At 42.7% G+C, this 12,620-nt stretch overlaps 1 protein-coding gene across 4 annotated transcripts in view; it reads right to left on the bottom strand.

Moving 5' to 3' along the window:
* The window catches only part of atp8a2 (ATPase phospholipid transporting 8A2), a 48,892-nt gene that overhangs the window by 22,563 nt on the left and 13,709 nt on the right, over nt 1–12,620 (bottom strand). For all 4 annotated transcript variants that reach the window (XM_087846147.1, XM_006794539.3, XM_087846145.1 and 1 more), the window contains 15 exons: nt 12,445–12,572; nt 12,062–12,173; nt 11,554–11,722; nt 11,324–11,451; nt 11,153–11,230; nt 10,981–11,069; nt 10,714–10,758; nt 10,376–10,451; nt 10,096–10,284; nt 9,968–10,017; nt 9,815–9,884; nt 9,643–9,727; nt 9,338–9,477; nt 6,892–7,030; nt 6,241–6,305 (listed from right to left, as the gene is read on the bottom strand). In XM_087846147.1, the coding sequence (XP_087702273.1) occupies nt 6,241–6,305; nt 6,892–7,030; nt 9,338–9,477; nt 9,643–9,727; nt 9,815–9,884; nt 9,968–10,017; nt 10,096–10,284; nt 10,376–10,451; nt 10,714–10,758; nt 10,981–11,069; nt 11,153–11,230; nt 11,324–11,451; nt 11,554–11,722; nt 12,062–12,173; nt 12,445–12,572 (1,563 nt within the window). The remainder of the gene's footprint in view (nt 1–6,240; nt 6,306–6,891; nt 7,031–9,337; nt 9,478–9,642; nt 9,728–9,814; nt 9,885–9,967; nt 10,018–10,095; nt 10,285–10,375; nt 10,452–10,713; nt 10,759–10,980; nt 11,070–11,152; nt 11,231–11,323; nt 11,452–11,553; nt 11,723–12,061; nt 12,174–12,444; nt 12,573–12,620) is intronic.

Here is a 12,620-nt window from a genome sequence, read left to right as displayed (position 1 = left end):
TGGGAATCGTTTTTGTTTGTTTAAGCCACTTAACACTGACCACTGACCTGTGAATCACTCAACCATAAAAAAGACACCCAACTCATGGGATGAACCAGTGTTCTGTCTACACATTTGCTCCAATTTCTTTCTTTGAATCTCTGAAAAATAACAAAATAACACACTTTGACAGGCACAAAATAGCATTTATAACCAACAAGGTGATTCACAGGTCAGGACAGTACAACAGTGTGTGGCCACGAAGAAGACTGTATTTTAGCCAGTGGGGATGGAGATCTTATTAAAAACTACTGAAGTTATGAACACAGAAAACTACCATCAGAATTTGATCTACCATGTAATATCATCTGGAAAACATCTGATCTACAACAACTTCATTTTTCAGGCATGATGATAATCCCAAACACACTGCCAATGCAGTTAAACCATGCCTTGATATAAAAAAAACATGGTGAAACACTATCAGTCATGGATCGGCCTCCCCAGAACTCAGCATTATTGAAGCAGTGTCGGATCATCTTGACAGAAAACAAAAGGCAGCCAAAATCCAAAGCAGAGCTTTGAAGGTCTTTTAAAAGACCTGGAGAACTATTCCTGAAGTCTAGTTGAAGAAATGACGAGAAAGCTTCCAAAGACAGTTCAGGCTGCGTTGGAAAATAAAGGTGGTCATAGCAAATATCGACTTTCAAGCTCATTAGAATTGTACAACCTCTAGTGTTGCCTTATATACTGTGTTTCCATGTATGTTTGCATGTTTCAATAAATCACTGCACGTCTCTCCTGTTTCCTCTCCCTGAGCCACCCCTCAAAACGTTTGCACATTTCTGTAGCTATATTAGATATAAATTGCACAGATTTCTGTCTAATCAGCACTATCAGACTCACTGCCTTTACTGTACATATGGATCATGCTTACTGCACGAGGTCCATTCTGAGCCGGGGGTGGACAGGCACAATGCAAAGTAAAACACCAGCCAATGACGTCTTGCAGAACGGTTTGTGGGTTTGATTTTTGAGGATTTCCTCAACATGACATGATCGAATGTGTTTGGAGACAGTCTACATTTTCTCATTCATGTTCCAGTTTACTTAGTGGAAGCAAAAACATCCAGATTATGCACCATATCTGACATTTATCATTGCCTTAACCAGATTAATTATCAGATCATGAAGGTGGGAGGGATGGGAGGTGGTGTGGTGGGGGTGTTAAGCATTACTAGTACAGCACATTGACTTGTCACAGCAGGTTTAGTCAACATTTCACTGGCAGTTAAAACAGGACATAATGAGCAGACAGGTCCTGCAAAGAGTCGTAGAAGTTTAAAAAAGGCGACTAAGGTACAGTAGCTAGCTCCTATAGCTAAAAAGTATCCGTTTCCAGAACAGAAAGCTACAATAAAAATGTTTTCTTCCTGACTAAACATTGTCTTAACACAAAAACAGCTCACAAGGATCCATAACAATCTTCTAACACTTTCCCAAAGGAAATAAAAAATCCTGGAGGAAAAATAATGCAATATGTTGTAGTTTCTCTCTTTCTCACGCTAAAATGTTCTATCTTTGGAGACCCTAAAGGAAAAAAAGTGTAATTCTTTGATTGCACCACTTGCAATATGACAGATCTCATTAGCAAGCATTTTAGATTCCAAACTAAATGTTTATTTTTCATATGCATCTGGTCTGGAAGAAACCAGACACTCTCTAACCTCTAAACACACACACACACTCCATGCACACACACTTAGCACACCATGCTCACAGGCCCTTCTGCGTGGAATTTTATCAGGTTTATATTTGGATCGCAAAACGAGCGGGATCATAGAGGCGGTTTGAGATATCGCAGGTCGCCTTCCCTTATTGCACACTTTACCGCAGACAGCGCACGCAGAAACAAACGTGCACGTCTCTCCCTTTATATAAATGAACGCAAGGAGGACGCTTGAAATTTTGATTCATTCCAGGCCACCTACTCCAAAGATGGCGTAATCACTCGCCCCGTCATGATAAATGTCCTTCGAGTGTAAAATATACAAAACAAAGGCGACTAAAGAGAGAAGAAGTTTAAAAAAAATACAAGGAAAGAAGGAAAGACAGAAGGCGAGGAGTGTGAAGCAGACGCAGGGGAAAACTCAAACACAGAGAACCGCTGAGTGAAAAGAAGGCGGAGAAGGATGTGCTCGTTTTTGCAGTGCACAGTCTGTCACCGGTAAGATTTAATACGCCGTTTAATTATCATATTGTGCATCTGTGCAAACATCCACATCCTCTGCTGCCGGAGCTGGAAGCGCACACACACACACGGGAACACATGTTGGGCTTTAACAAAAGGCGCCTGCTGTTTAAAAACTTCTACAACCGTAAAAAATGTAAAAAACATCTAAAAGAAATGTCGGAACGACAGAGAATGCAAGTTGAGGCACAACAAAATGTGCGTGTCTGCATTTGCACGCGTGCATAAAAATGATGAATGAGCAGAAGACAGGCGTTGTTTGTTTAGGAGTTGTACTGCGGGCAGTGTGACGAGGGCCTGGGGATTGTGGGAAAGCTGGATGAAATTTATGTTCAGGACTAACAAGGTGATGAGGGCAACATGTGCCACTGCTTCTTGGGTAGACTGTGCAAAGTATGTGTGTGTGTTTGTGTGTGGATTCAAAGTCAGACGTATGGAGGTAATAAGAACGAGACTTCTCTAATGACTGCGCAGAAACAGCCAGGGCAAAGATGTGTGTCGGGCTGTGTGTGTGTGGCATGTGATTTTAAGGTGACAGATGGCGCTTGTCACAGCTTCAGTGCTCGCAAACCGTTTACCCAGGAGGCATTGCTCACAGGGTTTGTTTTGATGAGGAGGAGGACCAAAAGGAGATCGCGTTACCACTCACTCATCGCCCTCACATGGCTCAAGCCAAACTCCTCGCCCCCTCTTTTTTTTCTAAGTCTCGTCCTCCGGTCGCTTCCAGGTTGTCTATATCATACATAAAGTACAATAAACACACTCTCATGTTTGCGCAAAGATGGACACAGATTTTGCCGCTCTTCTTGACTCTCTGTCTAAAACACACACACACATATTTGCTGTTACAAAATCACACAGGGTGTGTGGTCAAATCCTGTGCGAAGAGAGAGCGCTGACAGATGTGGAGGCAGCAGCGCGAAGCAGACGAAACAGAGAACGGGGCTCGGTGGGGAAGAAGGGGAGAGGAGAGGGTGTCGCATCTGCTGGCCTAGATCCACTGCAAAGATCGTCCTGCCTACGGATAAGAGAGGGTGTGAAAGACGTGAGACTTTTTTAAAAAAAGGAGAACAAGCGGCACAGCTTCTGCATTCACTCATGTCCAAGTCGCACTTTTGAGTTATTTTAAGTGTCAGAGAAGTGTCAGAGAAGACGGCGGTGCTTTCATCTGCATCATTCACGACCAGAGCTCTCTGAGGCTGTCCCGATAAGAAGGCACGGCTGTCATCAGCACACGCACTCGCATGTTTCTCGTCTTGCAAACATGTGAAGATTAATTAGATGTTTACGGGATGAGTAAACAGCGATGACAAAGGGATGTCATCCTGTGTCGTTTTTTTGCTGCGTTGCATTTACAACCACTTTAAAGTGCGTCCGTCCTGCAAACACCGCAAGCTTGAAGGCATATTTTATATCACTACGCGTGGTGCTTCATTTATGTTTCACGTCAGCCAGCTGTGACTCTTCCTGCCTATGTGTGCAAGTTGCATTTTTGACCTGCAGCCAAATGAAATGTGTTTGTTCAACCAACAAACAAGTCTATCTGAATCAAAACAGTATCTTTTTTAAACTCAGACTTATGAGATTCTGCCTTTTGTCCTGACCCTGCTGCACAAGAAAGTTGGAACAAACTATAGAAGAGCCTCCCCGGAGCTGGTGAACATTTGAAATCTTGCTCAAGGACACATCAGCAGGGTGGATTGTCCCCATTAAAGTGAACGGAGGCCAAACTTTGGAGCTGAAAAATAGATTTCCTGCTAAGTTGTTTTAATTTATTATCAAAAGAAAAACATTAAATGACTACACATTGAATCATATTAAAGATCACTTCCTGGCATGTTTCAGGTTTTACTTTGAAAAAGATCCAGTGGCTGCTTACGTGTTTATATCAGACTTTTTCTCCTTAGTTTTAGCTGCAATGTGATTTTATTTAACTCTCATTTATAGAAAAATGTAACTTCTGTATGAATACAAAGTTTTCTTTTCTGACCTGCAGCCCCAAATACAATAAACCTTTAACTTAGATGATACTGAGCCTACCTCAGCCAATTCATTATTTGTGTAGAGCAATTTTATAAGGAAGTTGGGCTTAAAATTCCACTGAAAATCAGTTGCAACGGGTCTTACGGAGTGGCAGAAGGTTGATTCTCTTAATCTGGACTTCTTCGGTCTCAGCTGATTTACAGGTTTCCCCAGTCCTATAAACATTACATTTGCACAATGACTGAAACCAGCCCACTGAATGAACAATGGGCTGTGGGGCCAGTTCCTTGATCATTAAAATGCAAAAATGTTCTTACGGAGTGATTAATCCAAATTTAAAGCTTTTTGGTTTGAATCATCGTCAGTATGTAGCCATAGATTGGCCTCCCCAGAGCAGAGACCTCAGCATTATTAAAGCAGTGTGGGATCATCTTGACAGAAAACAGCCAACATCTAAAGAAGAGCATTGAATGTCCTTCAAGAAGCCTGGAGAACTATTCCTAAATTTAAAGAATTTACAAGAAAGCTGTTTAAGAGAGTTCAGACTGTGTTGAAAAATTAAGGTGGTCATACCAAATATTAACCTTTAAGCTTGTTAGAACTGTACAAACTCTGTTGTTTCCTTTATATACTATATTTCCATGTATAAATGCACGTTTTAAGAAATCGCTGCACTAATTTCCAATTTTCCTAGCCCTAAAAAACCTTTTAATAATTACATTTAGCCCAAGTGAAAGTTCAGTTCTCTGAGATGGAGTACCACAAACCTATCAGGCTTGAAACTGTACACGATCAGCGTGGGAGACAGTCTGCTAAAATATATTTTACAAACCAGTTTAGGATTGATCCGCTTACAGCGCTAAGATTAGTTTTCACCCTTGTGTCCTAATAGGCAATTCCCAGTGTAGAGTACCCTCGTTACCTTAACGTTAAATGCTTACCCCATCAAATTCAATTGATTTAGCATCTAAGTGGCCTGCGTGTTATCTGACCAGCAGTTCCCCAAATCTAAGAGCTTTCAGACATCACTTTGCTAATTTTGACAGAGTAAAGTTTACCAGTCAGAGCTTTACAATTCAGCATAATGCAAGAATCCAAAACAATTAAAAGTGCACAGCTTTACACTTAAATTCATAATCGTCACCAACAATAAAATCCATTCAGACCGGTAAACCATATTATGAAGGGATCATGCCGGAGACAAATCCAATTACTCTACAAACTCACAGTCCAGGAAACACACCATCTGCACACTGACTTATATGAGGCTAGAAAATTATGAATGTAAACACAGAGATCTCTTTATGAGTGTTTACCACACACTACCCACATATAAACAAATAAACTAATACAAGGGCACACACAGAGTGCTTAAACTTGAAATTTACGAGTCATAATCTCCCATGTCTTCCATAAAAACAAACCGAGTAATGGTGATTATATTTGTGCGAGCGCACACGTGGGACTCAGGGAGACTGTCTGAAAGACAGGGACACATGACAGCAATCAAGCCACTTAGGTGAAGCAGTCACACAAGGAGGTTGAATGCAAAGAACACATAACTGGGGTTAGAAAATCTAATCGAGAGTAAAGGAATGTCTCAGATCTCATTCAAAATAGCAACGGGATCATAAAGTGACTGAACACATCAGCTTTGTTCATTCTTCTGGGATTTAGCTTGAAATAGGAAATGACAAAAGAAGGAGAGACCACTGTAAGAGCACTGAAAGCGCTGTATGTGAACGCTTATGGAAGAGACCGAGGGGCAAAGAAGCGATAGCGCAGTGTTCGTCTCTTTTCATCCCTTTCTCCAAAGAGGACACCAGAGACTTTAATTACCTGCACCTGTGAACACACAAAGAGCCCCACCCACCGATCTTGGCTGCAGACCACACCCTTGTTCCCACGGTAACCTTCTTAAGACCCCTACCACACAGCCCACTATCTCCTAAAAGTCAACAAAAAGTCTCAACGCTGTACAAAGTATCCAGAGGCACGAAGGAGGAGGAAGAGGCCGGCCTACTCACGTCCAGCGAGTCCTCGTTGACGATGATGAGGGACATGCCGTGTGTCACCAGGCGACAGGAGTAACCTGAGAAACAGAAACAGATAAGTGGAGGGTAGAGGAGGAGGAGGAGGGGGTGGAAAAGAGATTAAGTTTTCTCAAACCCAAAACACAGGTGAAAACTCGACACAGTCCTGGCTCACACACACACACCAATATGAGTTCCTTCACCAGCCTGTGACCAGCCTTATTTCCCTGCAGTAAATCAGGAAATCAACGCTCATACACACTTTGACAAGATGATCTGCGCCATCTCTGAGGATGCCCCAGCTTTTAAACTTGGAGCGACAAGTGTCAGCTCACATTTTCCTTTCCCCGTCATTGTTTTTTTGGATGTCTGCCACCAACTTCCTCCGCGACTGCCAAGACACTAAACCCACTCATGTCACCGCAGTCCCCCAGACGGTGGCTACACTGGTCGCAGGCACTTTCCATTTAGAGAATGGAGGCATCTCAGGCATCTCACAGCCCGCATAATGCCTGCTATTCTTCCAGCCATGATTTCATTAACTCCACAATACATTCAGTTTGCTACGCTGTTGCACATGAAACTGCAGCAGCAAGTTTACTTGCTAAAAGCAACATTTTACATTGTTATATAAGCATCTCTCACCTATATTGATGGCAGTCTCCTGCTTGTCTCCAGTGAGGACCCAGATCTTGATATCAGCCCTCATCAGAGTGGCAATTGTTTCTGGCACGCCAGCCTGGAGACGGTCCTCGATGGCTGTGGCACCCAACAGCATTAAGTTCTGTTAGAGGAGCAGAGGAGCGTGAAAGAGATGCAGACATATTCTGTTAAAAAGAAATAAAGTTAGACTAAATGAGAGGGAACAAAACATAGTACAGAATACTTAACGAGGTTTTAAAAACAATCATATTTAGGCCAGAAATAGACATCACCAGAGTGTATGTGAGGGCTCTTTTTCCCCAGACGGCATCATCCACATCTAATTTGAGGGCGAGAGCAATGCCAGCGGATTCAGTTCAGCTCACTTTAGATTTCTGTACCAACTTTGTTTCTCCGTGCCAAGACATAACCCTCCCCCCGCTTTAATTTGTTCAGCATTTATATGCACGTGTACCCTCATTAGACACACTCGGACATACACAAACACATGCACAGACACACAAGTTAACACTAATGTGTTGTTGACTCCAGTTTTATGGGGCTTTTGGCATGCTGGTGAAGGTAATTACCCTTGTGGTCTTCCAGTCAAACCTAACCCCCTCCTCTTGCTTCCTCTTTCTTTCTTTTTTTTTAATTCCTTCACTTACTTTTCTCACCTTGCCTCTCTCCTCTAAAACCTTGATTTCCCCACCAAACAATTCACTGCTCTACTGTTAATCCCCATATCCTCTTATTTATCCTTTTTTTTAAAAACCAAAACAGCAATTCACTTTCACTATGTTCTACCTGTGAGCACAGGCTAGCATTTAAATCATGATTATTTTTTAAATGCCTTAAAAGGTGACTTCAACTGTGTTTTCCAAATTTTTAAAAAAAAAACCCATAATGAATACCTAAAGAAATGGCACCATCTCCAGTCCCAAGCGTGGCCCTAAATGGAGCCACTCTGCCACCTGCTGGCCACCAAGCAGCATTTCGTTCTCTGCACGAGTGAATCACACTGTGCATTTATCAGAACAATACTTCCATGTCTCCTCAATCTGACTGTATTTTTATTCAGTTTATTGTTAGCTTACCTGAGTTTTTCAGCCTTTTCCAAATATTTTGCTTACAATCTTTCAGCCACGGTGCAACTAAAAGGATCAAAGCCTCAGCGTTTGTTCTGACGAGCAACACTTCAAGCTGCACTGTGTCATACGGACTAGCGTGCCTCACTCTCCTCACGTCATATCCCAAACATGCCCTCCCAAATTAGCAGTCTATTTAAGCTGCAAAATGTGTCATCTCTCCCTCTGACATGTCAGCACCACTGCTGCTGCCCTGCATTGCTGCCTGCTGTTTTGACCACTCCACCACGCCAACATCCATCTGTAGGCTCCGGGCAGGTGGGGGTGGGGGGGGATTGCTCATCAGTCTCCAGTTTTACGTGTAGCATATTTGTGGAGAGTGATAACCACAACCATGCTTACCAACCAGACACAAAAATACTTTAGAAAATGCAGCAGGGTGAATAACTGAGAGACAGCTGTGCTCTGAAGTTTACACACTCATCTTGGGCTTGAATGTCGTGATAATCCGGGGCTTTTGATGACTTCTTTGAACTGTTGTTTTTCCAGGGTGGAATGACTGTACACCAGACATCTTTAATGACTAAAAAACAATAACTGGGTGTATAACCTTGAATTCATTTTGGATTTTCTCAGATCCACACAGGGTCAGAAGTAGACTGTCTTTTAACTTGACGAGACCAAGGCCCATTAACGTCTCATTAGTGATCACGACTGACTGCAACTGGTATTTTCTCTTTGGCAGCATCAATTTTTTTGTTTGACAGCACTCACTGGACTGATCAATACTCAAAACAATGGGAAAATCCAAGGAACCTGTACATTTACATAAACTTGGAAGATCTTTGGGAGCCATTTCTAATCAACTGAGGATTCCAAGATCATCAGTTCAGACAATTGTACATAATTACAATGTACAATGTATTTAATGCCACAACTACCCTACCAGTTCTGCCAAGATGACTGGTCCAATATTCAGCCAGAAAGTGAAGAAGCTTATGATGGCTACCAAAAGCATCTGGTCAAGGTGCAATTAGCTGAGACATTTAACCAAGTATTACTGGCAGGGCTGGACTGGGACAAAGATCGTGTGTATACACACACACACATATTATGTATAGATTTAATTTAATTTTGTTTGATTAAAACCTGCATCTCTATCTACAATCAGGTTGGTACAGTTGTTGTTGTATTCTTGTATTTTACGTGGAAATTTATTCCACCTTCAAAAAGAAAAACAGTTCATGCCAATTACGACTGGATGTAAACTTCTGACCACAAATGTAGGTGCAGGTAGTTTGAACGAACCAATAGGAGGTCACCAACACACATCATTTTAGACAAAGAGATGTTGTGTTTACCTTTTCCAGCAGCTCATAACACTCCTCAAGTTTCTGAGCGCGGTCTTTGATTATGGTGCTGACACGATTATATTCCTTTAACCACTCCTGATACGCTTCTTCCTCCAGGTCCACGTACGCAAAGCACAGTGTCCTCAAGCCTGAGTGATTGGAAGGAGGATAAGCTGGTCAAAGCCTTGTTACTGAGCTGAAATAGTTGCTGTTAGCTGCAAGACATCCACCAAATGCCAACAAATTTGTGACTTAAGGCTGACTTACAGAGGAAAAGCCTTAAAAATCAAAAACTACAAAATCTACCTTCTTACCTTCAGTAGCAAACTGTTCCAAATGAGCAACTGTTAAGTCTTTGTACTGAGACGCTTCGGTCAGACGTTCAAAAATAACATTATCCTACAAAAAAAGGAATTGACCATTAAATTAAAACCATTACCTTACATTCATTAACATCTGAATTTACTGATAATGGGATAAACGTACCGCTCCTTTGCAGTACAGCCGGAGCTTCCCATTGGGTGTCCTGACCACCACAGACATCCGTTTACGGTTACTGTAAAGACAATTTAGTTTAGTCTCAACCCAAAGCAGTCTCATATCAGCACTGGTTAAGAAAAACATCAACTTCAAGCTTACCTGGAAAACTCCAGCACATTCAGTAGCTCGTAGCTCTTTTCTTCCCCCATCTGAAACCCACAAAAAAATGTCAGCTCCTGTCCAAAAAGTAGCCGCGACTCCAAAGACGTGTGCGGTTACACACTTACAGCATCAATGATGACTGAATCAGGGGTCCTGGCAGTGAAGACGAAGCCCAGCCCTTTGGCTCCTTTGACCAGTGCTCCTTCGTCAGGGGACGAGGCCTGGTAGATGATCTGGTCGTCCTCCCTCTCTGGAACCACCGTGTGGCACACCGCCATCATCGTCAAGAACTCGCAGATCTGAGGTGATGTAGGCTGAACGCCCGCGAGCAAACAGAGTGAACGTGGTTATTAGCAACAGCCTCCAAGACAGCTGGCTTCAAAGAAAGAAAGAGAAAAGCCTCACATGGTCCTTCTCGATGTTCTGAATCAGAGTTGGGTCGTCGAACTCTGTGGAGTTGTGGCTGCTGGATGGCAGATTACTAAAAGACAAAAAAAAAGAATCCAAATGTATTTTATTTATTTTGTGTGTGTGTGTGTGTGTGTGTGTGTGTGTGTGTGTGTGTGTGTGTGTGTGTGTGTGTGTGTGTGTGTTGGGTGGGTGGGGGGGGGTCTTTGCAGGCTACAAGACATAATTTTCTGATAAAAGCATGTAAACATTTAGGAAAGAGTGCAACGCACAAAATGAGGAAAAAAACCACTAAAAAGGGAAAGGCTGATGTTGAGGGGGAGGTGGTCACTAACCTGAAGTCGTCCATTGAACGCTCACAGTCAAGATCAGGGAAGTGGCTGCAGTAATGAATGCGGTGGGAATGCAAAAGGAATTAGTTTGAAATCAGTTGATGAATTTGATTAGTTCATCTAATTAAGCATGCACGAGATTAATCAACTGAGCAGCAGCTAATGCTAATTAAGATGCTAATTCATCAAACACAGGCCGATAAGGAAATATCAGTAAGACGATCTGAGAGAAAAAGAGGTGAGAATTTATTTACAGATGCGATAACTGACCCATACGTTATCCCGGCTATGGTACACTTCTTAAAGTGCATGATGTTACAGGTCAGAGTTCCGGTCTTGTCGGAAAACAGATACTTGACCTAGAAAAAGACAGACGGTGAGTAACGAGAACAAAAGCAGGATGTTTTATAGCAGCTCATTACGAAGAGGGCGAGGAACCGACCTGGCCCAGTTCCTCATTAAGATTAGACGTTCGCGCCATGGCTGGCGTGTCCGTTTCTGAGTAGTACATCTCCACATCCTGAGGACAAGAGCAAAAAAACACTTGAAGTAAGTGTGTAATCGACCAGTTGTAGTTTATAAGCACGCATTAAAAATGATGCACGGGTCATACCCAGTTAATAAAGAGAGCCTGTGTGAACTTCACCACCTCCAGAGTGACCAGCAGGCTGATGGGGATCAGGTTATTGTACAGGATGATGAACGTCAGTAGGTTATATGCAAAGTTCAGGGAGATGTCGCCTGAAGTCGCAGACAAAATTCCTTCATGTAATAACCCAGATTTACCCAAACATGCAATTAATATAATGAGACTTAAGCAATCTTGACGCGTTATGGTCTCACCGGCCCGGGACAGGTACCAGCAGGCTTCGTCTGTGTGTTCTTTGTTCCAGATGGCTGCGCCCACAGAGCTGACCAGTGCCATGACCAGCAGGATGCCAAACAGAACCAGGATCTGCATGTTGGTCACCCGCTCCACATTAGAGCGCTTCAGTGGCGCCTTGGTGGAGTTCTGGGAGTTGGAAAGGCTTTTGTTAGGAGCTACATTTTACTCAATTAATTATTGTGCGCAAACATTAACAGAAATGCATAATTCAGACGACCGATTTTCATCCATTTTTAGCAGGAGAATGCACGAGCAATCCAAAGACTGTAGCTGAAGATTAGTTACTCAATGTCTGGATGCAGTCCCGGTTAAGAATGTGTCACGGTTAACTGAAAGCTCTAAACTCGCCCAGGCAAGGATGACGAAGAGATCCTAATTAATAAACAGTTTGAAATTTGGCTTCAAATGCCGGATTTTTCATGCTTATTCACAGTTGACTGACTTAGAACACGGCAGAGGATTTACCTGCATCAGTTTGGAGTCATGGCCAGTGTAGACAACAATTCCCACAACCCACTGCGTGTTCCTGAGCTGGGCGCCACGCAGCAGCACCTGGTCTGGACCCAGAGGGACTGGACTGAATGAAAGAGAAGTTTTTAGCCCCAAATCAGGTAAATATATGTAGATTACTGCAGTTTATGCAATTAATTTTTCTACTTTTAAGTTGCTTCTCAATTTTTACTTCCTAGTTGTTTTTTAATCCACAAAAAAAGCGAATCACTGCATGTCTTCCATGAGGAACCAGTGCTGTGCAAGTTTAAAACAAAACAGATTTTAGCACCTAATTCTGACAGAGCATTTGCTAGAGCTCAAACCTAAGTGACGAGGAAAAAAAATGTGTCTCTCACTTCTGGTTTTCCAGCCGTAGAGTGCCGGTGAAGTCATACAGGTGTCTGTTGGGGCCTTCGCACTCCAGACGACCAGACAGCGCCATCAAATCCTCCAGGGTCTGAAACCCAGCCGTGAGTGGGAGACCCTGGAAAGCAAAGGCATGACAAGTAAAGTCAAGGAGCGCTTACTGAGG

This window comes from Neolamprologus brichardi, chromosome 9 (genome assembly GCF_056152115.1).
Source record: "Neolamprologus brichardi isolate AB-2024 chromosome 9, ASM5615211v1, whole genome shotgun sequence".
In the NCBI taxonomy this organism is placed as follows: domain Eukaryota; kingdom Metazoa; phylum Chordata; class Actinopteri; order Cichliformes; family Cichlidae; genus Neolamprologus; species Neolamprologus brichardi.
Note: the sequence above shows the minus strand (reverse complement) of the source record. Positions and strands in the feature narration are given on the sequence as shown.